The 24,341-nt window shown below is 40.4% G+C and overlaps 1 protein-coding gene across 31 annotated transcripts in view; it reads right to left on the bottom strand.

The window, feature by feature from the left end:
• PTK2 (protein tyrosine kinase 2) overlaps positions 1-24,341 on the bottom strand; it is a gene marked incomplete at its 3' end in the record, with an annotated part of 197,114 nt that overhangs the window by 92,198 nt on the left and 80,575 nt on the right. For 30 of the 31 annotated variants that reach the window (XM_083749045.1, XM_083749058.1, XM_083749029.1 and 27 more), the window contains 3 exons: positions 17,961-18,187; positions 13,937-14,103; positions 6,032-6,119 (listed from right to left, as the gene is read on the bottom strand). In XM_083749045.1, coding sequence (XP_083605171.1) covers positions 6,032-6,119; positions 13,937-14,103; positions 17,961-18,155 — 450 coding nt within the window. In that variant the 5' untranslated portion in view covers positions 18,156-18,187. Of the gene's footprint in view, positions 1-6,031; positions 6,120-13,932; positions 14,104-17,960; positions 18,188-24,341 lie in introns of those variants that run through there. The other variant, XM_083749053.1, reaches the window with a different exon arrangement.

Below are 24,341 nucleotides of genomic sequence, written 5' to 3'. Positions count from 1 at the left end.
GGCATGTGCCTCATTTAGCCAGATCTCTCCCCCTCCCAACCCTTACAGCAACAAAATCTCAGGAAGAAACATTCCCCATAGCCTGGGGATTTAATTCAGATGAGAAGATTGCTATTAGACAATACACAGAATAATCAAGGTTTTCATCTTTGTGCAGCAAAAAGATACAACACCCCCCCCCCAAAGCATAAGTCAGGGCAAGGCATGGATGAGGTTACAGTCAACCTAACATGCCTTAATTAGGAGGTGCACATAAACAGGAGAGGGTGAAACTGAGGAGCCCTGAGTGCAAGGGGAGGTAGCAGGTTTATTGGTGTGGCTTCAGGGATAGGAAAGGATCTGAAACTGGTTCCTAAAGTCCAGCTTTCACAGTATGAAGCCAATCATGCATTAATTAAACAGCAAGCAATCCAAAGGCACCAAGATGAGTCTCAGGATAAGGTGGCAAGACATTAATCTGAGGTTGTTTTTCATCTCCTCCAGTGCAGAGTTAAATATTATGTTTTCTTCAGACGTCTCCTTTCTGAACGCACATGTACAAAGTTGTTCATAACATCATGAGACAGATGGAGAGAGCAGGTGTGCGTGTGCAGGTTGGTAGTTCAACTCACCATGGGGATGCTAATCTCCATGGTGAGTGTAGCATTTAAAACAGTCCCCAGAATGTTACTGTAGAAACAAAGACATGTAAAGCTGGTCCAAGTGAATGTCATTTTCTGTGCCCAATGAAAATCCAGAGGGTTACTAGGGAAGGAAAAGAGTTTCCTCTACCCTCCTCTACCAACCCACCAACAAAGCATTATTCAATCTAGTATATTTTCAATGTTTCCTTACAAGCACTATCAGCAATGAAGACGACTGACTTAGGTATATAAAAGAATGGATTTCAAGCCACTGTTGAACCCATGCACAGAATGTGACCTCTAAATAAGCCATTATTTAAAGCAGCCTTGTGTTTCAGAACTTGCCTGGTTGCCATAAGTAGATAAGGAATTGCATGCAGGCAAGCAAAGTGGCTAAAGACTGATAGAGCACTCTGTCCCTTCTCCGCATCTGTTAAAGAAGTAAAGTAGACTGTCGGAGGATGAAACCCTCTACATCCCATTTGTTGTAAGTTTCTTATCCTGTGGAATCATCATGGTTTCTACAATGTTGAACGGCAAAAAGTGGTTACTACTCTGCTTCATTTATAGAAGTCCTCCCTTCCCTTTTGGCCAGTTTTACAACAGACAAATCATTAAACAAGACTTCCATGCTCCAAAGAAAATACACACTGGTGTTTTTTTCTTTCTTTACAGCTTTTAAAAGCAAAGCTTTGCATTAGGGTAACGCTCAGCTGCCATCTGCCCTCAGCTGCTGCTCTGCCTTATCAAAAAGGTCACAGTTGCTACATTAATGCAAGTTGATCTTTGACATCCTGCACTAATTACACAGGCTCCCTTATTTCTATGGTAATAATAAGGACATTAGTGACTGGGGGAAGGGAACTGCTTGCCAACAGGGCATTGTGCAAGGCAGAATGACTTTAAAATTACCCCTTCTGTCATGGTGGACAGATCCCCCAGCTGTCTTTGTATACGCTCCCACTTCCGATTTTCTTGGCAAAATCAAACTGTACACTTGGGAACCTTTATAATATTGGAAGCAATGCAAGTCTTTTAGTGCAAATGATCAATTTAAGTAATCAGGCATACTATCTTACTAATTTTAATTTAACCGGGAGGAGGAAGCTGGAATGTTTTGTAAATGTATCTTGCCATATGGAAAGATCACCACGTGGTAAGATATAAGTTTACAAGACTTCATAGATTTGCATAGCTCAGAGAACAGTAAGGATTATCTACCACCAGAGACGGATGGGTCTGCATCATTTTTCCTGACTGCTCTTAAAAGAGTTTCCTTTTGACCTAGCTAACTGTCTGTCATTGTACTAGTTGGTCTCTGGAATAGAATAATGTCCCAAGAGAGAGATGACCACTCCTACGTGTAGCTTCCATTGACTGGAGCCTCAGCTGCTTCCTGCTATATTAAGAGAGCTTGGAAGCAGCAGAAAATACAAAAGGAGAACACAAACTGAGGAAGACTTGAGCTATGTCAGACTATAGGCCACTTTGAGGTCTATTCTGTGGTGGCGGCAAGGAGAGTTTACATCATCACATCTACTGCTTGGAGGTTTTTGCCTTTTTATAATCAAGTGGTATATAAATTGTATGAGATAAAGAAATAAATCTACAGGAATGTCTGACAGAGATTTAACATGCAGTAATGGGCCCCAGAGCCGTACTGCAAACCCTTGGTAGCCTACTATGACCTATTCGTTAAAAATTAATTTACATACATACATACATGCATACATACATAATATAATTTGTATACTGCCTTTCTATAGTTAAAACCAAACTCAAGGTGGCTTACAACATGGGGGAGGGAGAATTGCATAGTTCCAAACATAACAAAAGTAATCATAGACAATAAATAAAACATCAAAAAGTACACTGTCAAATTGAACAATTTCCACATAAATCGTAATAAAGATACAAATAATAATAATAATACCAACAACAGCAACACCTCCAAACAAAATCCCCTAAGCAATTTAAATAGATTACCTAACCTGCACTGTCAATCTAATGACCACAGTGCTTTTCCTATGACCACTCCTGACATCATGAAAGTGTTGAGGGCCTATAAACATCGTGGCTTCAAGTCCTGGAAGATTCCACCTGGCCTGGAAGGGTGGACCTCTGATTGACTCCAGCTACAAAAACTGAGGCTGAAGAAGAGGCCAGAGACCATCTTGACTGTGTCTTAGCTCAGACCCAGAATATTGAGCCAAAGCTTCCACGGCTGCCATCCTTCATGAACCACCACTGGCAAGACTGGCAGCAACATCAGCAGATATGTTCTATGCTTATGATAACATTTTATTCAAATATTTTGTTTTCTTGCTAATAATGCTGTTTTAAATGTGCATTTTACAGTTGACTTTCTTTAGCAATGTTTTCTTTTGGAATGTTTAAGATAAAATATTTGTTAACTTTGCTGTGTTAAATGTGCATTCTGCAGTTGACCACCTTTGTTATGTTTTATTTTGAAATCCTTAAGATAATGTTTTAGATTCCTGCTAATTATATTGCCTTGAACGTATACTTTATTTGGCTTTCTTCAGTATTGTTTGATACTTTTTCTTTAAAAGATAAACAGTATAGAAATGAAATGGATAATATTATTAACAAAAAACAAAACAAAAAACTTAAAGGGCTATGTCAGGATCTCTGACTATGAAAAACAAATCCCAAAAGCTTCCTCCAGTCCTCCTGAAAGTCAACTTGTGCTGGCATTTCTGTATTCAAAAAATGATTCAAGTAATTCATGAGGCAAGGCACTAATCAGGCAGTGCTTAAAGAAAAAATTCAGTGATTTGCTGGCAGAAGGAAAACAAACCGACTGGCAAGAGCACGGTGAGCATGACAAATACTAGCTCACTCAATAATGCTTGAGAGTAGCCTGGGAGCAATTCTACTGAACAGTGAACGGACCACAGATCTGTGACACTATCATATCACCGCCTTGGCAAGCACAAGTTCTATATGCATCCAAACTAGAGCTCCCCAAAGCAATTTTACACCCATCTTATCATCATAATACTCCAGTACAAATTATGCAACACTGTGCACTCGAAACAAATCACTGGATTAAGCTTTCCACCACCTCACAATTGCTGTTCTTATTTGTCACCCTTATCACGGGGAAAAAAGATAACTTCTGTTTGATGAACTTAAATTCTTTACACCAATATGTAGCATTAATATAAAGGTAAAGTGACCCCTGACCATTAGGTCCAGTCGTGGCCGACTCTGGGGTTGCGGTGCTCATCTCGCTTTATTGGCCAAGGGAGCATGCGTACAGCTTCCGGGTCATGTGGCCAGCCTGACTAAGCCGCTTCTGGCGAACTAGAACAGCACACAGAAATGCCGTTTACCTTCCCGCCGGAGCGGTCCCTATTTATCTACTTGCACTTTGATGTGCTTTCGAACTGCTAGGTTGGCAGGAGCAGGGACCAAGCAACGGGAGCTCACCCCGTCGCAGGGATTCGAACCGCCAACCTTCTGATCGGCAAGTCCTAGGCTCTGTGGTTTAACCCACAGCACCACCCACGTCCCAAGCGTTAATATAGGGTTGCTATATTTCAAGGGGTAAAAATCTGGACAAAAAAAGTTGTTGAGCCAAAACCCGAACCAGAGTCCAGGCAGCCACTGCCAGAGCCAGAGCATATGTTCTACCATTACTCTGCTACATATAAATCTCTGGCTGTAACTTTCTAATTAGGTTACTAACATGAATTTAGATAATTCTAAAGAAATCTCTGTCAAAGGAGTACAACAAATCCTGTACCAACAATGCATTCTGCAGCTCTTATATTGTATATGCGTTGTGGGTAAAACCTCAGCGCCTAGGACTTGCCAATCGCATGGTCGGCAGTTCAAATCCCCGCGGCGGGGCGCGCTCCCATCGTTCGGTCCCAGCGCCTGCCAACCTAGCAGTTCGAAAGCACCCCCGGGTGCAAGTAGATAAATAGGGACCGCTTACCAGCGGGAAGATAAACGGCGTTCCATGTGCTGCGCTGGCTTGCCAGATGCAGCTTGTCACGCTGGCCACGTGACCCAGAAGTGTCTGCAGACAGTGCTGGCTCCCGGCCTATAGAGTGAGATGAGCGCACAACCCCAGAGTCTGGCAAGACTGGCCCATACGGGCAGGGGTACCTTTACCTTTTACCTTACTTATTTTGCATAATTGATTCCCACTTAAGATTTTACAGTAAATCTGTCAGTCATTGTGAAGAAAAGGGAGACTACATTGCACAATGAAACTCTGCTGTCTTCGCTAGCTAAAGAACTAAGAAATTCTTAGTCAGCCCCTTTCTACTTTCCAAGATTCCACCAGACTTTGCCCACTCACTTTTCAAGCTTATCTTCACAGCTGTAGTGACTAAAAGCCAAGATTTTTCAGGATGATGAATGAATTCTGCCCACAGCAACCAAGCCCTGTGCTTTTTGCTGTATTTCCATTGAACTATAGCTGTGCTTGCATGGAACTGCAGAATACACACAGTTTTCCTGGTCACAGAGAAAATTATTAGAAGAGTTCCAAGTAGATGAGGGTCTGAAGATGGTTAGCTGGTTTAAGTTAATTGGATTTTGAAAATAAGTTTATAGCAAGAAGGCAACCCTTTTTCTTTAAAACTTTATGCGATATCCATATGTTTTTAATCTAGGGAAATTATGGAAAATTTCCATAATTATGGAAATTATGGATGGGTGGGGCATAAATAATAAATTGTTATTATTTATTTGGGAGAAGAAGTCCCACATTTATTACACAGATTTTTGTGAATCTCTTGAAGAATTGATGTATAGATAGCTATAGAACAGCTGGAATTTGTGTATAACAGCTGGAATTTATTGGGGAAAGTTAGATTCTGAAATATCTGCACACATATTAATCATGCATTTTCATTATATGCCACCTTTCTTCCACAGCAAAACTCCGTCCAGGCGCTGGTCAGACCCAGGATCTGAAAAACTCTTCCAAAACATGTCTTCTTGCTACAGCCTTGGGCATTATTTATGGAAAGGCAGAATTTAACCAGAGTGAAATATCCCAGGGTACTTATACCACACTGCAAGTGTGTCTTAGACAAAAGTATTTCTGAATCTATCCCAATGCAGCATATATAAACTGGGGTCAGTGCGCAGAGGGGAAACCTAATCACTGCTATGTGCAAAATGTTCAAACTTCACTCATACTATGAAAACTGGTGCCTTAAACTGGTTTTCTTGACTGGGGAGACAGTAACTGTCACTTTAAACTGACAAAAGAGACTCACCCTTTCCCTCCAATTCTGATGTGTGCTTTCAAATAACATATACCACTACAATTTTTCTGTGCCTGCATCAACACGCTACTTATATAAACAAAGCAGACTTTCACAACTCCAAAAGCAAGTTTAAACAAAGCTGTATGTGTTTACCTGCTGATAGAAAAAATTTAACGTTGGCTTATCTTCAGTAAACTGGTTCAGAAATCCTTTCGGTAAGTATCGGATTCGAAGTTCATATCTACAAGGATAGAAAATGCAGAAAAATTATATGCTTTGTGTTTTGTAAGTTATGAGTCATCATCACATAATTTTTAAAAAAATCTCTAACCTGTATAATATTTATTTAAATTTTATTTATTTAGAGCATTTGTACCCCACTCTTCATCCAAAAAGACTCTCAGAGCAGCTTACATGAAATCAAAACAAAGCACTCCCTACCAGCAGGCATATATTCTACATATCCTGGAGGTAAAACAAGACAGAGGAAATTAAGACTTGCAATGAGAGCCAAATATGTGAGAATTCATATGCACATCAAAAAGCAACAGGGAAACAATGCTTGATTTTTAAAGAGAGACGGGTGGGAATTTTAAAATTGCATGAAATGATATGCTTATGCAAGGTGCTGTTGAAACCCCTGAAATTCACAGCAATCACCATTCATGCAATTCTAATTTCTTATTAACACTGAGACACAAACTGTATTACTGGCCTTCAGTAATTCACCATCATAACAGAACTGGTTCATGATCTGTGCAGAAGACTATGGACAAGATCCAAACAAGCTTCTCAATATAAAATGGGACTCTTCTCTCCAGGAATGCCAGCAGCTGCTGTGAAAAACTGGCAATATCTCTGTCCAAAATATGCAGCTCTTTTAGACATTGGCCCACATCTAATACGCTTTACAAGTGTTGTCCTCCTTTAGAACTATTATATCTTCCCTACAACAGCATTAAATATGATCCAAATATGAGTTAATTGCTATAAAATTATTGTGCATCCATCCTGTTTCATTCTCTGCAAAAAAATACTGTCATCTTCTTCCTCTATCTATATTTTAATGGCACAAATTATAAGGAAACAGAAGTGCCAACAAGTCACTTTGTCCTCCTCACAAGCAAAAAAAAAAATGTCACAGTAAACCTCTTCCTATCTGATCTCTCAAAGAAACCACCACCTTTCAATTCTAAATGTGTTTGTTACTGTGATTATCATCCCACTCTCCACGCTGTGTCAACATGAATCTAACTTCCAAGTCACAGCCTATGAAAGCATCGTTATCACCATATTAAAACAATCAATTATACCTGAAGATAATCATCAGCTTTAAGCAAGCGCTTTTAAATCCTGGGCTTCTACACAGGCTGCCTAAATTGAGATCTCTTGCAAGTTATTTGCAGCTTCTTTTTCTTTTTAAAAATGTCACCAGCTATTTCTAGAAAGCATTTTACAACAAGCAGATTCTTCTGCAGTTTTAAAACTATAACTGTTCTGCAGTTTTAGAAGTAAACACTTTTACCACTGCAACTGCTTTAGACTTTAACATTCTAACTCCTCTGCCCCTAGATAATGCAAAGTAAGTTCCAGTGATTTAAAAACTGGAGATGAAAATTATTATAAGATTTCAAACACCAGCCTTTATACCTTTCAAAATGAAAAGGTTGATGAGACTTGCCTAATACACCATGCAAACAAATCTTGAGCATAATAAAGTTTTGCTAAATAAGAAAATGCTATTACAATGAACAGTCAGGGAGCAATAACACCAATTTCACTAGCATCCTTTGTGCTTATTTGGCAACATTTTTTTTAAAAAAAGGAACCATTCCATTAAAAATAATAGTTTCAACTCTTTTTTTGGAAGAAAAATGTTATCATATGCTGCTGTTCAGCACCTAAGCATGGAGACAGCAATTTGCATTATGTTTTCATTTCAGTTTAAATGCCATGCTGGTAGTGCAGTTTCAGGCTGTGAGAAGTACAACTGAGACATGATCCACATCTACAACGGTCCACTGAAGTTAAAAAGAGGTGCCACACTCAAGGGGAGCAGTCCTCTAATGCTGCTCTGAGACTTCTTGCAGCAGGATGTATAAGAGCAACCTAAGACACACTCTTGGCAATGAGCTAATTTTGGTCCTCATCATCCTCATTCTACAGAACCATACAGTGGTACCTTGGGTTACATACACTTCAGGTTACATACGCTTCAGGTTACAGACTCCGCTAACCCAGAAATAGTGCTTCAGGTTAAGAACTTTGCTTCAGGTTGAGAACAGAAATCGTGCTCTGGCGGCGTGGCAGCAGCAGGAGGCCCCATTAGCTAAAGTGGTGCTTCAGGTTAAGAACAGTTTCAGGTTAAGTACGGACCTCCAGAACAAATTAAGTACTTAACCCGAGGTACCACTGTACTTTGCTTAATGTTGTTCATGTCAATTGTCTGTCAGCTGTTCTGTCAAGATGAGCTGAATGGGTTTTTCAGGCAACTTCCCAGAAAGCAAAAACGTATTTGTTTTGACAGGATGGGTGACTGAGCTTCTAGACCATGGATAGGCAAGCTAAGGCCCGGGGGCCGGATCCGGCCCAATCACCTTCTAAATCCAGCCCACTGACGGTCCGGGAATCAGCGTGTTTTTACATGAGTAGAATGTGTCCTTTTATTTAAAATGCATCTCTGGGTTCTTTGTGGGGCATAGGAATTCGTTCAATTTTTTTTTGGTCAAAAATAGTCCAGCCCCCCACAAGGTCTGAGGGACAGTGGATCGGCCCCCTGCCGAAAAAGTTTCCTGACCCCTGTTCTAGGCCAATAGTTTGCAAACTCTGTATCTTCAGGGAACCATTTCTATATTGACTTGTCTGCCAAGGATGCCCTGCACATTGTCAAGGTCACTGTATCCTAGAACTCTCCAATCCATGCAGGGTGTTCACCAGGTTTTTTGGCCAATGTTTCTTGTAGATGGTGAATGCAGCACAGAAGTCATACTATAGAAGACACAGAAGTCACGGATAACAATGGCAGACAAGGTTTCTGGTATTACTGCTCTTTCTCACTGAAAAATTCCTGATAAAGTTTAGAGAAGCCCCAGAAGTCCCTGGGATAGAATTCAGAAATCAGTCTCTTAGACCAAAACATTACTACTTTTATTAATCATCATTATTACTAATTTGATTTTTATCCTATACTTTCTTTTTTAAAAAAACACCCATATTCATTCATATTCCATTACTGCACTTCTCAAAATGAGGACACTGAGCGAGTCCCAAGAATCAGAAGCCCAAATTGTGGGGTTTACATGTTGTCAGCACCAGCAGTAGAGCAGAACACAGATGCTCTCGGCAGCAAGTTGTCTAAGTGCTAAATACTGGAGCAGCCATAAATGAAGAACACGAACAGAAAGCAGCTGCAAGAGTGACTTGCACATTTCATTGGTCTGGTGCAGATCTAGTTCTCTGTTAACCACCGCTTGATTCTTCCATCTCTGACTCTTTTACTATAGAAAAGCTCTGGAAAAGGTGTCACAAATATGAATACCAGAATTAAGTTGTCACATCTTCTCATTCGCACTGACAGAAGCCTCCTTTTTACATTTTTTTGAAAAGTTAAAGCTATTTAAGGAGAATCCTCATTTATATATTATTACACAGTAGAAAGCTATTAGATTCAAGCCCTCTTCCAGAATTCTTCTTCTACCCCACTAATCTAAATATTTTTACAAGCACTGTCATCCGATACTAAATGCTGTGTTTCATGTATTAAAAAAATATGACAGCAGTGGTTTCATTATTCCCAACAAACCTCCACAGATTAAGAGAGCAAGGCAGGCTGCACATCTTTGATAAAGCATGAAATTACACTCTGGAAAGATGATGAATAATTTATACCAACTCATGATGCTTTCATGAGGGATTTTATATGACCTGATCACCTAAACATCAGAACAATTATCTAACTTTGCTTTTAAAGGTTATTATCTTTGTTCTGCAATGCATTAAGACATGAGAGTACTCGTGAATACTATAAATGAAACTGGCACTTTTACGTTTCAGAACTAATTTTTCCAGCATAAATTACAGTCACACTGAATATAAGTATACTTTAAAAAAATGTCAAAGGTATAATTTTGTATGATTTTATGATAATTTACTTGGTGAAAAAAGAATCACATGCTCACTACAGAACACTGAAATAGAAATGTTAATGTGGAAAAATAAATGCTACATTTTATTCACTCAAAATTTTAAAAACCTTTTAATTTAATGTGAAGGGTTGAGACAAGCAAGCCTGTCCCAAGATAGTTCATACCCATGTTGCACTTGATTGGTTGCAATGCACTCAGCATTACCAGGAAAAAAATGTTGTTGTTTTTTAAATAATATTTATTAAAAGTTTCCAATTACAACCAAATAAAAAACAAAACATCCAAATTTAAAATCTTGTTTTCCATAACATCTTTCCAGGACTTCCCCTCCCCTCCCCCTCTTGTATTCCAATTCTTACTTATAAATTCAGCAATTTCTTATCCCAAATTTTGAACTTATTGTCATTGACCCAATTTAAAAATATTTTCCCATCTCCTAAAATCGACCTGTTCCCTTCCACGCGTTCCCCCCTTTAACATACATTACAGATTAAAATATAATGAAATAAAATGTAGTTTAACACCCTTTGAATTCCAAATTTCCCTCCCCCTTTTCCCGGTTGCGTTCCCAAAATTTATCAACATCTGATGTCTTCCTGGAGCTCCCACAATTTATTTAAGCCATAGTCCTTTACCAGTCATCTTTAATTTCGAATGTCTAATCTTGGAAGGAGTCTGTCTCAAAAAGGCCCATTTTTTCCATCCAGATTTTTATACATTAGGAGTAAAAACTCCAATTTTATTTCTTTAAACCTTTCAGGTCTGGATGTCCCAAATGTTCCCTCTTTCAACTTTATCCAATTCTTGTTATTCTTGTTGTTCTTGTTGATCTCTCTCCTTTTCTTTTTTTTTCTTCCTGTTTTCCTGCACAAATGTTCTAATTCCAAAAGCTTCAAATTCAGCTACAGAGGCTCTGTTATTCAGGAACGAAACATAATGCCAAGTCCCTTCCATTTTTCAATAGATAAGTCTATTGTCTTCTTTAGTATGTCAGCCTCTGTAGTCAAAATAGTGTTCCATTTCTGCAGTTTCCCAGGAGATAGAAAGTTCTATTCAAATTCCATGTCAACAACTTGTAATATCCCTCGGCTCCTCTAGGTGGGTTGCAATAACTCAGTTCCCTTCCAGATCACCCCAATCAGTCCAAATAGCTTGTTATTCCTTGTTTTAAACAATTTGTATCCAATTTATAACAAATGTAACCGGCAAAGTCCTTGTAACAAAGTTCTCATTTTGTTCTTCTGCTTTGACAGCTCTTTGACAGCTGTCAAAACCTCTCTTTGTCTTCTCCCGGCGCTCTCACAAAACGCTCCCAGGGTTCCGGGGGGGGGGGGTTACTTTTAAATCAATTCCACTTTTCTCCTCCAGCTCTGTCTTATAGTTTTCCGTCGCGAAATTAATATCCTTGTAAAAATAGGGTTGCACTCGATCTTAGATGTCAAATCCTTTGCTTTAACTCCTCTACAACGGGGGGGGGGCTGACTTCCTTTTTGCGCCTCCCCCGCTCGCTCCGAATTTTTTAAAAATTTGTCCCCCTTTTTAGTCCAGGTTCCAATTACTCACGGGTTATTCTTTTAGGTCCAGATTTTCAATAGAAGACGTCAGCGCTCTCCGTCGAATGGCATGCGGCTTCGCTCGGCAGGGGAAGCGGAGGACTCAAAGCACCCCCCCCCGTCAACCGTTCCGTAACCTTTAAAAAGGCTCCTTCGCGGGCCGGGGGGGAGCGCAAAAGGTGCCAGCCGAGTCACCATGTCCATGGGTTTCAGCGCCCATGGTTTTTGAGGGTCCCCGCGTCGCAGGCGCGGTAGGACCCAGCCCCTGCCGAGCAGGCTCCCTCCGGAGCTCGGAGGGAGTCCGCCATTCGGCGATGGCGCCAACCCGGAAGTCCCCAGAAAAAAAATGTTTATAGGCTGTCAAACTGAATGCAAGCCACAGAGAGCCAAATCACACTGTAAAAATCAGAAGGCATTTTTCTAGTGCATGGCAGCTCCTTGCTTGTAGCAAGAAGTCTTAATGGGTGAGTCACTCATTACATGAGAAGAGTCACTACTTTTGCAAACTAGCAGTGACGTGAGTATCATCAGAAGGGCCAGACACCAAACGAGGTCCGTTACAGAGCCTAGAAAAAACCAGTACTGCCATATTTGCTGTAACTTAATGAGGACCTAGGTGGGATGTGGGTGGCGCTGTGGGTTAAACCACAGAGCCTAGGACTTGCCGATCAGAAGGTCGGCGGTTCGAATCCCTGCGATGGGGTGAGCTCCCGTTGCTCGGTCCCAGCTCCTGCCCACCTAGCAATTCGAAAGCACATCAAAGTGCAAGTAGATAAATAGGTACCGCTCTGGCGGGAAGGTAAACGGCATTTCCGTGCACTGCTCTGGTTCGCCAGAAGTGGCTCAGTCGTGCTGGCCACATGACCCGGAAGCTGTACGCCGGCTCCCTCGGCCAATAAAGCGAGATGAGCGCTGCAACCCCAGAGTCGGTCACGACTGGACCTAATGGTCAGGGGTCCCTTTACCTTTTTAATGAGGACCTAGAGAAGCTGGAGCAGAGTAGGGAGAACACACAAAAGAGTTCCCTGCAACTCCGCCACAATAATTTAGAGAGCCATCTTGCTCAAGGACCCACAGTAACTCAGCAGTGCTTCTAACAGGAATGATAGTTTCCACAAATGTCCCATGCCTGTCAACCTGCTAAGAAGTCCCAGAGAAAGAAGGAAATGAGGTTACAGAAGTCTTAATTGCCAAACATTCCACACTGAATGTGTGGATGCAGTTCCAGAACATTCATAAATGTTTCGCAACTTGCCCTGTTGGTCTACTTGGAGGCACAGTGTCAGAGATGGTCAAAAGATCTTTCATTCTTAGTCTATAGCCAGTGTTTACAGGGACAAGCAAAACCAGGATTCTGCAGCCATAGAGTGTACTACTCTGAACCAGTCTAGCAACACTGTGCTTGCAGCGGATTTTCAGCATCCTCGCCCCCCCGCACCTCCCCACAAATAAATAATCTTTTAAATATATTTAAACTACTTATATGCTTCAAGGACCTGCAGGGCACAGCTCACCACAACTAACACTAAGGAACTTGCAGCCGACTATCTCCAAACTGTGCTCCCACCACTATCTCTCAAGCACTGGGAGAGGTAATATTGGGAGTTGTCTTTCCTGTTTCATACCCCTATCCTCTTCCCCCTGCCCTTTCCAAGCTGAGCCATGGTGCTTCTAAGGGAGTGCACTTAACTCTCTTCCTTATACCAATTAGACCAGGCATAGGCAAACTCGGTCCTCCATATGTTTTGGGACTACAACTCCCATCGTCCCTAGCTAACAGGACCCGTGGTCAGGGATGATGGGAGTTATAGTTCCATAACATCTGGAGGGCCGAGTTTGCCTGAAGTAGACCCTACATGTCTGTCTCTAGGGCCTCTCACCACTCTTTTTTTCCATACTTGGTAACTGTTTCCCCCAACATCCAGCTCCTGAATTGTCTTTTATAGTCTTCTCCTCCTTGCCTAGTCAGCAGGATCAATGCACAGCAAAGAAGCAATTCCATCCTTCCCCACCTCAAACTGCTAGGGCAGCAGATAAGCAATCTGGGACAGGCTTCATTTAAGCCAGCCAGCCACTGTTCTACTCTTCCTGTGTTTACATTTTTCATGTTTGTATTATTTTTTATTTTGCTTCCTGTACCTAGCAGGTCTCCCTCCTGCCCCCCGCAACTGGAATGGGTTTCCACCGAAATATCTGATTTCACTGCATCGTTTACTTTCTCATTTCCTAAACAAAAACATATCTGCTTGTTAATTTAACTGCTGTCTTCCACCTCTATGGAACTATGGAGCAGTACACAACATAGTTTTCAAAGTATCATGCATTTAGCGAGTGGGAACGCTTCTAGGTTTTTGCCTTACTTCCATTCCTCCGGCGCGTGGGATAGTTCAAATTTCTCCCTCACGTTGGACACTCCCATGTCTGGATGAAGCCAATGAACTTCCTCTGACTGCAGGTGACTGAGCCGTAAACCGTAACAGGCTACATTTTTTACTTTGTGACTATCTACTATCTTCTGGATTATGCCCTAAAAAAAAGAAAGAATGCAATGATTTGTTTGTTTTTTCTTAAAATTCATATACGGCTTTCTTGAATGAGCATGATATGGTCAGAAGGCACATGAGGACACCACCTTGCTGAACAGAAGCAGGCCTGTGTTCAGACTGTGCCTGGATGGGTGATCGCCTACGAACCACTTGCATGCTGCCTTGGGTTTCAGGACAGAAGAAAATGAGATATAAATGTAAAGAAAATAGTCTCCTGAGCATAAATTTTAAGAATTCACATTTTCTACATAAGATCAAATAATAATAGCATAGCAAGCATTTGTGTTTATTACGAGTTATTCCTTAATAAAATTGTTTATGTGTAATGAAATATTAGCTAGAAGTGTAGTATGTTTCTCCCAGCTTTTATACCTGTGTTTTAACTTTAAGTTGCAGTCAGTATTGTTTTCTTGTTATATCTACGTTGATTTTGCTTTTATCCTGTATTTGAATTGTGTGCATGTGCATGCATGTGTGGTAAATAGCCCAGAAAACATAATGTTATAAAGCATATAAGTGCTGTAAATGTGAATAAATAATACATTTTAAAAGTTCTTGAGAGGCAACATGAATCACCACGGTGAAAGAACGGTCACTACTGAACAGTAACAGCTGCTTCAGATTTTCATACTGAACAGAACCATGCCTTCTGTTTGCCTTTCACTGGATACATTAAGATGGTGGTGAAATCTTTGTTTATCTAATTCCCATCACAGTCTAGCTCTACACTCAGGAGACAACCAGCGAGACTAGTGTGCCACTGAACTAAGAACCTGAACTGCAGTGCTTATATTTGTAGGTCTATCAATTCCACACAGCATTTCTTCTAGCCTGAAAACCTTGAGCACAATATGGTAAACACAGAAGAAGTTATTCACCTGCTTGCTGCCAGATAGTGTTGTTTAAGTGCAAGTTTTCCTAATGCTGCAAAACACAATTGGTCATAACTAGAGCTATGTGGGTCAGCACAAATTTCAGGCATTGAACCCTAAAGATCTATTTATGCATAGCTAAGTGTGAGCCTGACAGTCCCACTATGGGCACACTTCCAAGTCTCCCTCCCCCAATCGATGTATGAATAGAAGCAGCCATGGAATGCAATTCATTCATTTTTTCAGTGCTTTCTGAACTTGGCACAAAAAATGTCCACATAACATACAGACTTCTTTTCAGAAACCTCGCCAAGTAGGACAGTTTTGTTAACAATGAAAAAAGAAAGAAAAGCAGATATAACTTAAGAATTGCAAATGGACAACCATTTTTTTAATTAAAAAGAGGGGGGAGGGTGGGCAAAACTAGCGTGGATTATTAATGAACAAGTCAATTTAAAAATAATAAAAACAAAAACCACTCGCACTGGCCAGGTTTACAAACAACTAATGAAGGAAACAAAGTAATCTTTCAAGCTATAATTTTTAAGATAAACCTAAATGGGGGTTAAAAATACATGCTGGGTGAAGTAACTCATATGATCACAGGATCATAGCCTAAAAGATTAAGAAGCCTCCTAGGGCACCTGTTTCATTTGCTTTATTTCAAGTGATCATGTAAACAATTGCATAGCTATTAACCAGCAGTTAGCTCAAAATAGAAAGGGCAGAAAGAACAATTCATATCCATCAGCAGTCTGAGAGTCTGTGAGTCTGTCTGAGAGTGAGACTGCTATATGGTAGCTATCACCTGAAGAACATGTGTCAACAGTAGGTTACATCAATTCCCAAAGCCACTTCCCCATTCTTTTTCTTATTCATTTTAAAAACTTTTTTGGAATGCTTGTGGTGGTACCTTAGAAAATTCCACTTAATACCACAAAATGTATATATAAAACCAAAACAAAAGAACAAAATGAAAAGAACAATTTATCTGGTGACTAAAACACAGGAGCATTAGAAGAGTTCTACTGTCATCATTCTCATTTCCAAAGGTATCCTTCCACTGCTGTTTGGCATGCTGGTGACCTTATGAGATTTATTGATATAAATAATGAAGGGGAACCAAGTATCATCAAAACTGTCTCATTTCATTTTACCCTCAATGACTTGCCTATGTTGGGTTACATGTTCTGGTAATGCTATGTCCCAATTTTTTTCAGTACCATTCCTTCTTTGTGGGCACAGAAAGGGCATGCCGCAGTCAGTAGCATTGCTAGTGATGCTCTATATTGAATTCCATGATCATTACCACTTCCAATCGAAAGTAGTGCCAAAGTCAGGTCTAAATGGGGGATTTGGTTGCTAATTTTGCTTAATTCAGAAAAATACCCCCTTTCATATATATATTTTTAAAGCTTTAGGGCAATCCTGCCACCCATTATTGTCTTATTAAACATAGGCCCACTCCTTGGTGGCCTGGTTTGCATGGCACCTTAAAGCACAGTTAAACTCAATTATGTCTTAAAGCAAAATTAGCAATATTGCATCATAACGCATGGGGCTAAAATTGCAGGTGCTTTGCTCCTCCCCCACTCCTGCTACTGTCATGCTGCTGGGAGTTATGCGATGGTTTGGCTTAGCATTATGTCTGGATGTCCAGGACTGTGGTTTGCTTCTCTTCAAATAAACCTTGGTTTTGTTCTCGGCTTACAACTCAGGGCTAGTTTGGGGCAAACAAGCCACTGTCTCCTTTTCAAACATATTGCTAGGCCAAACTACAGTTTGCTCCAGGCCAGGATAGCTGACTTATGACTATCCAGATGCTGCTGAACATTTCCAACCATGCTGACTGGGGCTAAAGGGAGTGGTACAGCAATCTGAAGTGGGATGTAGGAACATTCTGTCATATTAATTAGTAGTCTGAAGTGGTGCAGCCCAGACACAGTTTGAGCACCTCAATGAGAAGTAGGCATAATCTTTGTGTGATGCAAGCAAGATATCTAGTAGTGTAAGAAACAGAAGCTTTAGTACTCCCCTGGGATGCCTTGCCTGTTATGGCAATAATTACGAGCTGATTACCTGTAAAAGAGCTTCAAGTATCTAAACCAAGCTCACAGGATGGGCCACAATAATTTCAGAAATCAAAATTAAGTAAGTGCCTCATTTGCTTAGGTTCTCTTGGAGCTGTAAGTCTCAGATTTAAAAGCAAGGTTGAAAAATTTATCTTTCAAGCTCATATTGCAAACACACAGCATTTTCTAAGTGAATTCCTTCAAGACGAAAAAAGCATTACATCTGAACTATGTAAATCCCTTCCTATTGCAGCATGGAATATTTAAAATTCTGAGACAAAAGGTCATTTGAAATGTAAAATGCTACTACCTGGGTTTGAAGTCTTTTCTGTTCTATCCTATTTTCTTTTAAGTTAGCCCAAGAGTAATACTTTAGTTTTTGTGAAAAATAACGCATTTGTCTGCAAACAACTAAAATAAAAATTGGCACACCATACCAAAATTAGCATACCATAGCATACCATAAAGTCTTGGTTAGCTTGTTTAACCAAGAAAAATATTCTTTTTAAATATTATTTAATGATGTCAGTAGCTTAAAACAAAAAGATTGCAGGTGCAAATAAATATGAATAGCTGTAATGTGGTTCATGGGGATAAAAAAAAATTGAGCAAAGGCATTAAATAGGTCAACTAAAGCTTCAAACCTAACCCCACTTACCTGGCAGTAGCCACATTGAATTCAACAGGATTTACGTCTGAGTAGACATATTCCTCAAGAAAATTTTAGAAATCAAAGCTTTGCCTGGAATGACTCACAGCATGTGCTGAATAAAGACCTTCAAGTAAAACACTTCAACATCTGTGTCCCTCAGCCTCAAGTTATTCGCTTCACATTCTGAGAATGACCTTCAAAAAACCATCTCTAAAGAACTTCAAAATGTTAAATCAGCTTACCCAAACATCTGTAGCATCCCCGTGACGTATAATACTGGCCCATGTTGTTGGCTCACTGTTACTTTCAAAATAATGGAAAACCTTTAGGACTCGTTCCATTGCCCCAGGAGAACGCTCCATCCCAGAACTGAGGTGTGTCTTTGTGCTTGAGCTTGGCGTGTGATTCAAGTTTGGGTCTAGGTAAGCTGCTGCCATGGTTTTGCTAGATGCTAGGTATCTGTCATATTCTGAAATGGGAGGAAGGGGGAAAATAACATTTCAGACTTTATAAGTGATACGTAAACAAATTCTACAGTTAGTCAATATCTTGGAATAATTGGTGTTCATTTTCCTAAGGAAAAGCACCTCCGAAAGACACAAACCATTAAAAATAATCTATTCAAATGTATAGAGGGGGAAATTCCCATCAAAAAGCATTTATCACCCTGTACAGTAAATTTTTTAGATCACTTGTATTTATAGATCACACAAGTATAAAAAAATCATCTTCCTATTGCCTCCAAAATGAAACTGGCCCCACAAATTGTGTCTGGCTGTTAACCAGAAGGTTGGTGGTTCAAGCCCACCCAGAGACAGCTGTGGTCAGGATTCCAGGGAGTTGATGACCTTCAAGATCCCTTCCAATTCTACCATTCCATGAGTCTATATAAGTTTTCTTTGAGCATCCAACTGTTTGAGAAATGGGAGCTACAGAGCACAGGAATAAACAGCACAAAATAGTAAAGCAGCTCTGCCCCTTTCTAGTAGGAAGTTTATTCTTCTTTGTGTCCCACCCCTGCAATGGAAAATTGGCACATCATAATCAGTTTTTGGGCTTTTAAGGCCATTTGTTAGAGCAGGGGTAAAAGTGGTACCTCTGGATGCGAATGGGATCCGTTCCGGAGCCCCATTTGCATCCAGAGTAGAACGCAACCCACGTCTGTGGATCGTGATTCGCCGCTTCTGTGCAATGAACATTTTGAGCATCTGTGCATGCGTGAGCAGCGAAACCCGGAAGTAACGCATTCCTGAACCTGAAGCATATTTAACCCGAGGTATGACTGTAATCAAATGCAATCTAGTTTGTAGAACTTTAGGAGCACCAAGATCCTGTAGACACTGCTATTCAAACACTACACTAGGTATACAAAAGTGAATAGCTTTTCTCCACTTATTTGCATTATTTCCTGCTCCCTTAGTCAAAATCCCGTTTGAAAAACTAGCTCTAACTTTCTAGCATCAGCATATTTCTAAAGTAGTCTTTTCACAGTCACCTTTACTGCAGTGAAGGTCTAAGTATGCTTGCAGAACTCTTTGCCTAAAAGCTACATCCAATGTAATACACTAGATTAATAGCCCATGCAGGGCTATATTACACTAGTATCACATTTTACAGCCTTCCAGGAAATGTTGGAACAGCAGCTGTAAACCCCAAAGTGACTTCAGAAGTGGAAGGCAATGATCATTACTAAGGCCTAATTCATATCAACTCTAAATGTTCTCAGTGGTGCCACTTCAAGCATAATTAAGACAGGATATGCTCATCCGAATGTACAACGTTTGCCTTCTTCTGCTTGCGCCCTTTCCATGAATCACATTTGGTGAAAGTGCTTGCTAAAATGCAATGCATTGTTAAGGCAAAATTTTCTTGCTAAGCCACCAGGACAGGAGGTAAGCGAGCACAGCAGAAACTTTGAGCCATCTAGTTTTGGGCCATAACAAACTAAGCAGTCCTGTGATTGGCATATAGCTCATCCTGTCTTTTCCCTGCAATAAGGTATACAAGTGTGCTACAACACATTTGGGAAATAACTACTTCTAAGAAAGAGTGAACACAAGCATGTCATGTTTCTACTATGACAAAGTCTAGCTGCTCCAAGTAGAAGCAAAGAGGATGCTACACATGCACATTACCGAAGTCTTCTTCAACCGTGGGTCCCCAAATATTGTTGGACTGCAATGTCCATCTTCCCTGACCATTGTCTAAGCAGGCTGGGGATTATGCAAGTTGTAGGCCACACTTGGGGACCCAAGACTGAAGAAACAGTGTGTTACAACATGAGGTGTATGCAGTACAAGGAAGCAATTTGCCCCATCTTCACGGTTGTGAAATTAAATATTGCCAATATTTATTGTGCCATATTTTCAGATAACACAAGCAGGAAGGGATGGGGGAGGGGGTTAGAAATACCATATCCCTAGTTTTATTGTGGTTTTGTTAATTTATTAATCACCTTTCACATAAATTTCAAGGCAATAATGAAATAAAATACCTAAAAATAGGCTTCAAAACAATTAAAAAACTAACCAAAGATAGTTTTTTTAAAAAAAAATACAAATATAAACACTCAAGGCAGAGACATATAATACAAAATAAAAACAATTTCCTCCCCAGCCAGTTGGGAAAGCCTCTCAAAACAAAAACAAATAGTGGGTGCCTGTCATATGTCAAAAGGAGATGCTAGTCCATGTTCTCGAGGCTACCAGCATGAGTTTGACCAAACTGCAGGAGGCAGTGGAAGATAGGAATGCCTGGCGTGCTCTGGTCCACGGGGTCACGAAAAGTCGGACACGATTAAACAACTAAACAACAACAGTCCAAAACAACATAGAATAATAGAATTGTAGAGCTGGGAGGGATCCCAAGGTTCACCTAGTCCAACCCCCTGCAAAGCTGGAATCTCAATGAAGAGATCCTTGACAGAGGACCATCCAACTTCTGCTTAAAAACCTCCGAGGAAGAAGAGTCCACCACATTCCAAGGGAGTCTGGTGCACTGTTGAACAGTTCTTGCTGTCAGAAAATTCTTCCTGGTGTTTAGCTGCAATCTCCTTTCTTGTAATTTGAATCTGTTGGTTTGGGTCCCACCCTCTGAAGCAGGAGAAAACAAGTTTGCTCCATCTTCCATGAGACAGCCCTTTAGATATTTGAAGATGCTATCATATCTACACTCAGTCTCCTCTTTTCCCAGCTCCCTCAACCGTTCCTCATAAATGCTTGGTTTCCAGACCCTTTATCACCTTGGTCATTCTTCTCTGCACATGTTCCAGCTTGTCAATATCCTTCTTAAAGTGTAGTGAAGCCACATAGGTATTTTAGCAACTTCAAGGACAGTCTCTCCTAGAGAATGCAGTCACCAAATACCCTGGTATATATAATTTTAATAGAAGTCATATAAGAAATCACTAAAGAAACATATTGTACCAAGAAAACAACTTGCCACTCACCTGCTTGTCCAGGGCATTAACAACTACACCCACCTCATGCCATTATGTACCACTTCCTCCCAGTACTGAAGTCAGTATTCTTACTTAACATAATTTATATACGGCTTAATCACCAAAACCTCCAAGCGATTTACAGTACCATCTCACAGTACCATCTCAGGTGTATGATCTAAACCTTAAAACTGGGACGGTCTCTTGCTGTTGATACTAGCCAGGGTAATGCAACACAGTATGCTAGCACAGCAAAAATATCAAAATTCAGTTGTGTGAGTTTAGGGGAGATTCCTCTGATAACCTACCTTCAAACTCCCCTTACTAGATCAAGATAATGTGGGAAACATTAATTTTTAAATAAAAATATAATAAATAAATTATCTGTTCATGTTAGGTGAGCATGCAAGTAAAATATAATACTATTTCTTAGAAATGGTTAGAGTTTTGAGACTGAAATATCCAGCAGAAAAACAAAGATATTGAGCCTGTGCTTGTATCTGATATGAAAAATTGGGTTAGGATTCCCTCCCCTGCACTTGGTTCTTTCATTTCAAAACCAGAATCAACCTTCTGGGCAATTAAGTGATATTAAGTGGGTGGGTGGCATTGTGGGTGGCGTTGTGGTCTAAACCACTGAGCCTAGGGCTTGCCGATTGGAAGGTTGGTGGTTCGAATCCCTGTGATGGGGTGAGCTCCCGTTGCGCTGTCCAGCTCCTGACAACCTAGCAGTTCGAAAGCACACCAAAGTGCAAGTAGATAAATAGGTACCGCTCCGGTGGGAAGGTAAATGGCGTTTCCAAGCGCTGCTCTGGTTTCAGTGTTCCGTTGCACAAAAAGTGGCTTAGTCATGCTAGCCACATGACCCAGAAAAACTGTCTGCAGACAAACGTCGGCTCCTACGGCCAGTAAAACGAAAAGAGCGCCACAACCCCCGAGTCATTCACAACTGGACTTAACTGTCAGGGGTCCTTTACCTTTAAGTTATTTTTATTTATTTATATTAGAACTTCAGTCATGGCTCTTCTAACTTTTTCTTGCTGCCGCATGGAAATTCCATCCCCACCAAACATCCTTCAAATATTATTAATCTTTCTTTTATAAAGGTAAAGGGACCCCTGACCATTAGGTCCAGTCATGACCGACTCTGAGGTTGCGGCACTCATCTCGCTTTATTGGCCGAGGGAGCCGGCGTACAGCTTCCGGGTCATTATCTACTTGCACTGGTGTGCTTTCGAACTGCTAGGTTGGCAGAAAACTGGGACAAAGCAACAGGAGCTCACCCCATCTCGCGGATTCAAACCACCAACCTTCCAATCAGCAAGGTCAAGCCACTCAGTGGTTTAGACCACAGCGCCACCCGCTGACTAGATCCATGTATAAACATGTACTAATGATTTCACAGATAGCTAACACATAACTCCTCAGATTGACAATCAATCAGCATACCTCCAGCTGCAGAGGAATCTCACAGGCCAAGCATGGACAATTCTTTTTTACTGAGGTTAACCTAGTTTCCCCCATCATCTCATATCATCTACAGAGCTATTCTAGCTGCTCCCCAAAGAGTTGGCACCAATTTCTATTTTCAGGTGATATTTGCTTCTAATCCTCCTCCTCTGTTAAAGGATTAAGCACTTCTGATTTGTTAACAGTTTCTTTACCATTTCTTATAAGCCATCCATCTAAAAGTGATTCAGGTTTTCTTTTGATTTACATCTTCATACCGCCTTCTATGCATCTCATGTTGTGATAGCCTATTTCTGTTCTGATAGACAAAGCACCATTATAAGCACCACCCTGTGTTCAACCTATCAGCAGTGGCTGTGATCCAGAGAGGCGAATTATGGCTTGATAAGAAGAGATGTGTGTTCATGCACAGCAATGTCTAAAATCAAATGGCTTGTCTAAATCCAGAAAAGTTTTAAACATGTAATTTGGGGGTTCAGTACGGAGAACTTTTGAAAAGTAATAAACAAAAATGCCACTTTGTGTGCCCCAATGTGATGCACTTGAGACTTTCATTTACCGTATTTTTTGCTCTATAAGACTCACTTTTCCCCTCCTAAAAAGTAAGGGGAAATGTGTGTGCTTCTTATGGAGCGAATGCAGGCTGTGCAACTATCCCAGAAGCCAGAACAGCAAGAGGGATTGCTACTTTCACTGCGCAGTGATCCCTCTTGCTGTTCTGGCTTCTGAGATTCAGAATATTTTTTTTCTTGTTTTCCTCCTCCAAAAACTAGGTGCGTCTTGTGGTCTGGTGCATCTTATAGAGCGAAAAATACGGTAATTTCATTTTTATTTGAACTAATATATGCTGCTATGTAGTCATTACAAAGGAACACACCATGAGAAACATAAAACTTTACAAAAATATTGTACTGATTTATGTGGATGGAAACTGGCGGGGATAGGATGGTGAAACTGCAGGCGCACAGGTTCTAGCATCCAAACAAGTCAAAATTCCCATCAAGTCATGATGTCACGCAATATTTTTGGTGGACATTCCCATCTGTAGAATCTTGCAACACAGGAAATGGGTGTTTCCTGCCTCAGAGGCTACAAACACAATATACATTTAAAGCACATTTTCCCAACAAAAGAATCCTGGGAACTGTAATTTGTTGGTGGGGGGACATTTTTAGCTCTGTGGGGTTAAACTACATTTTCCAGGATTCTTGAGAGTAGTGCTTTAAATGGACAGCACATACAATACTAGTTACTGAATTTTTCATTCCCCTACTTACACTGGCTATCTATATCCAACCAATTTTCTTGCCTTGCCATGTCAGGATGACAAAAAATATCATTTGTGCGTTATCAAGGCCCTTGCAGAGGCAGAAAGTGGCCATCAATTAGACAGCATGCAAACTGACAAAAGCGATAGCTTAATAAATAAGGATACAAATTATTACCACCGGTGCCTATTTGTCACATCTATTTCCAAGTGGCTTTAGGAACTGCAGGAATAAATATGCATGTTCATTTTAAGAACTGCTTCTCTGCATGCAAAAGAAAAAAGGTCATAGCCCTTAGAAACCTTGTAAGTGAAGACTGTTATTGTTGATCCCCTTTGTTAAAGAACTTCACTACATTTTCAAGTTTAAAAAAACAAGCTGAAATCTTAACAGCTTATAATTAATATTTGAAAAGAAGATTTAAAACCTTTGAGAACTGGAAGAAA

Source organism: Podarcis gaigeae (assembly GCF_964106915.1).
Source record: "Podarcis gaigeae genome assembly, chromosome: 7".
Lineage (NCBI taxonomy): Eukaryota > Metazoa > Chordata > Lepidosauria > Squamata > Lacertidae > Podarcis > Podarcis gaigeae.
This window is presented reverse-complemented; position numbering and strand designations above follow the sequence as displayed.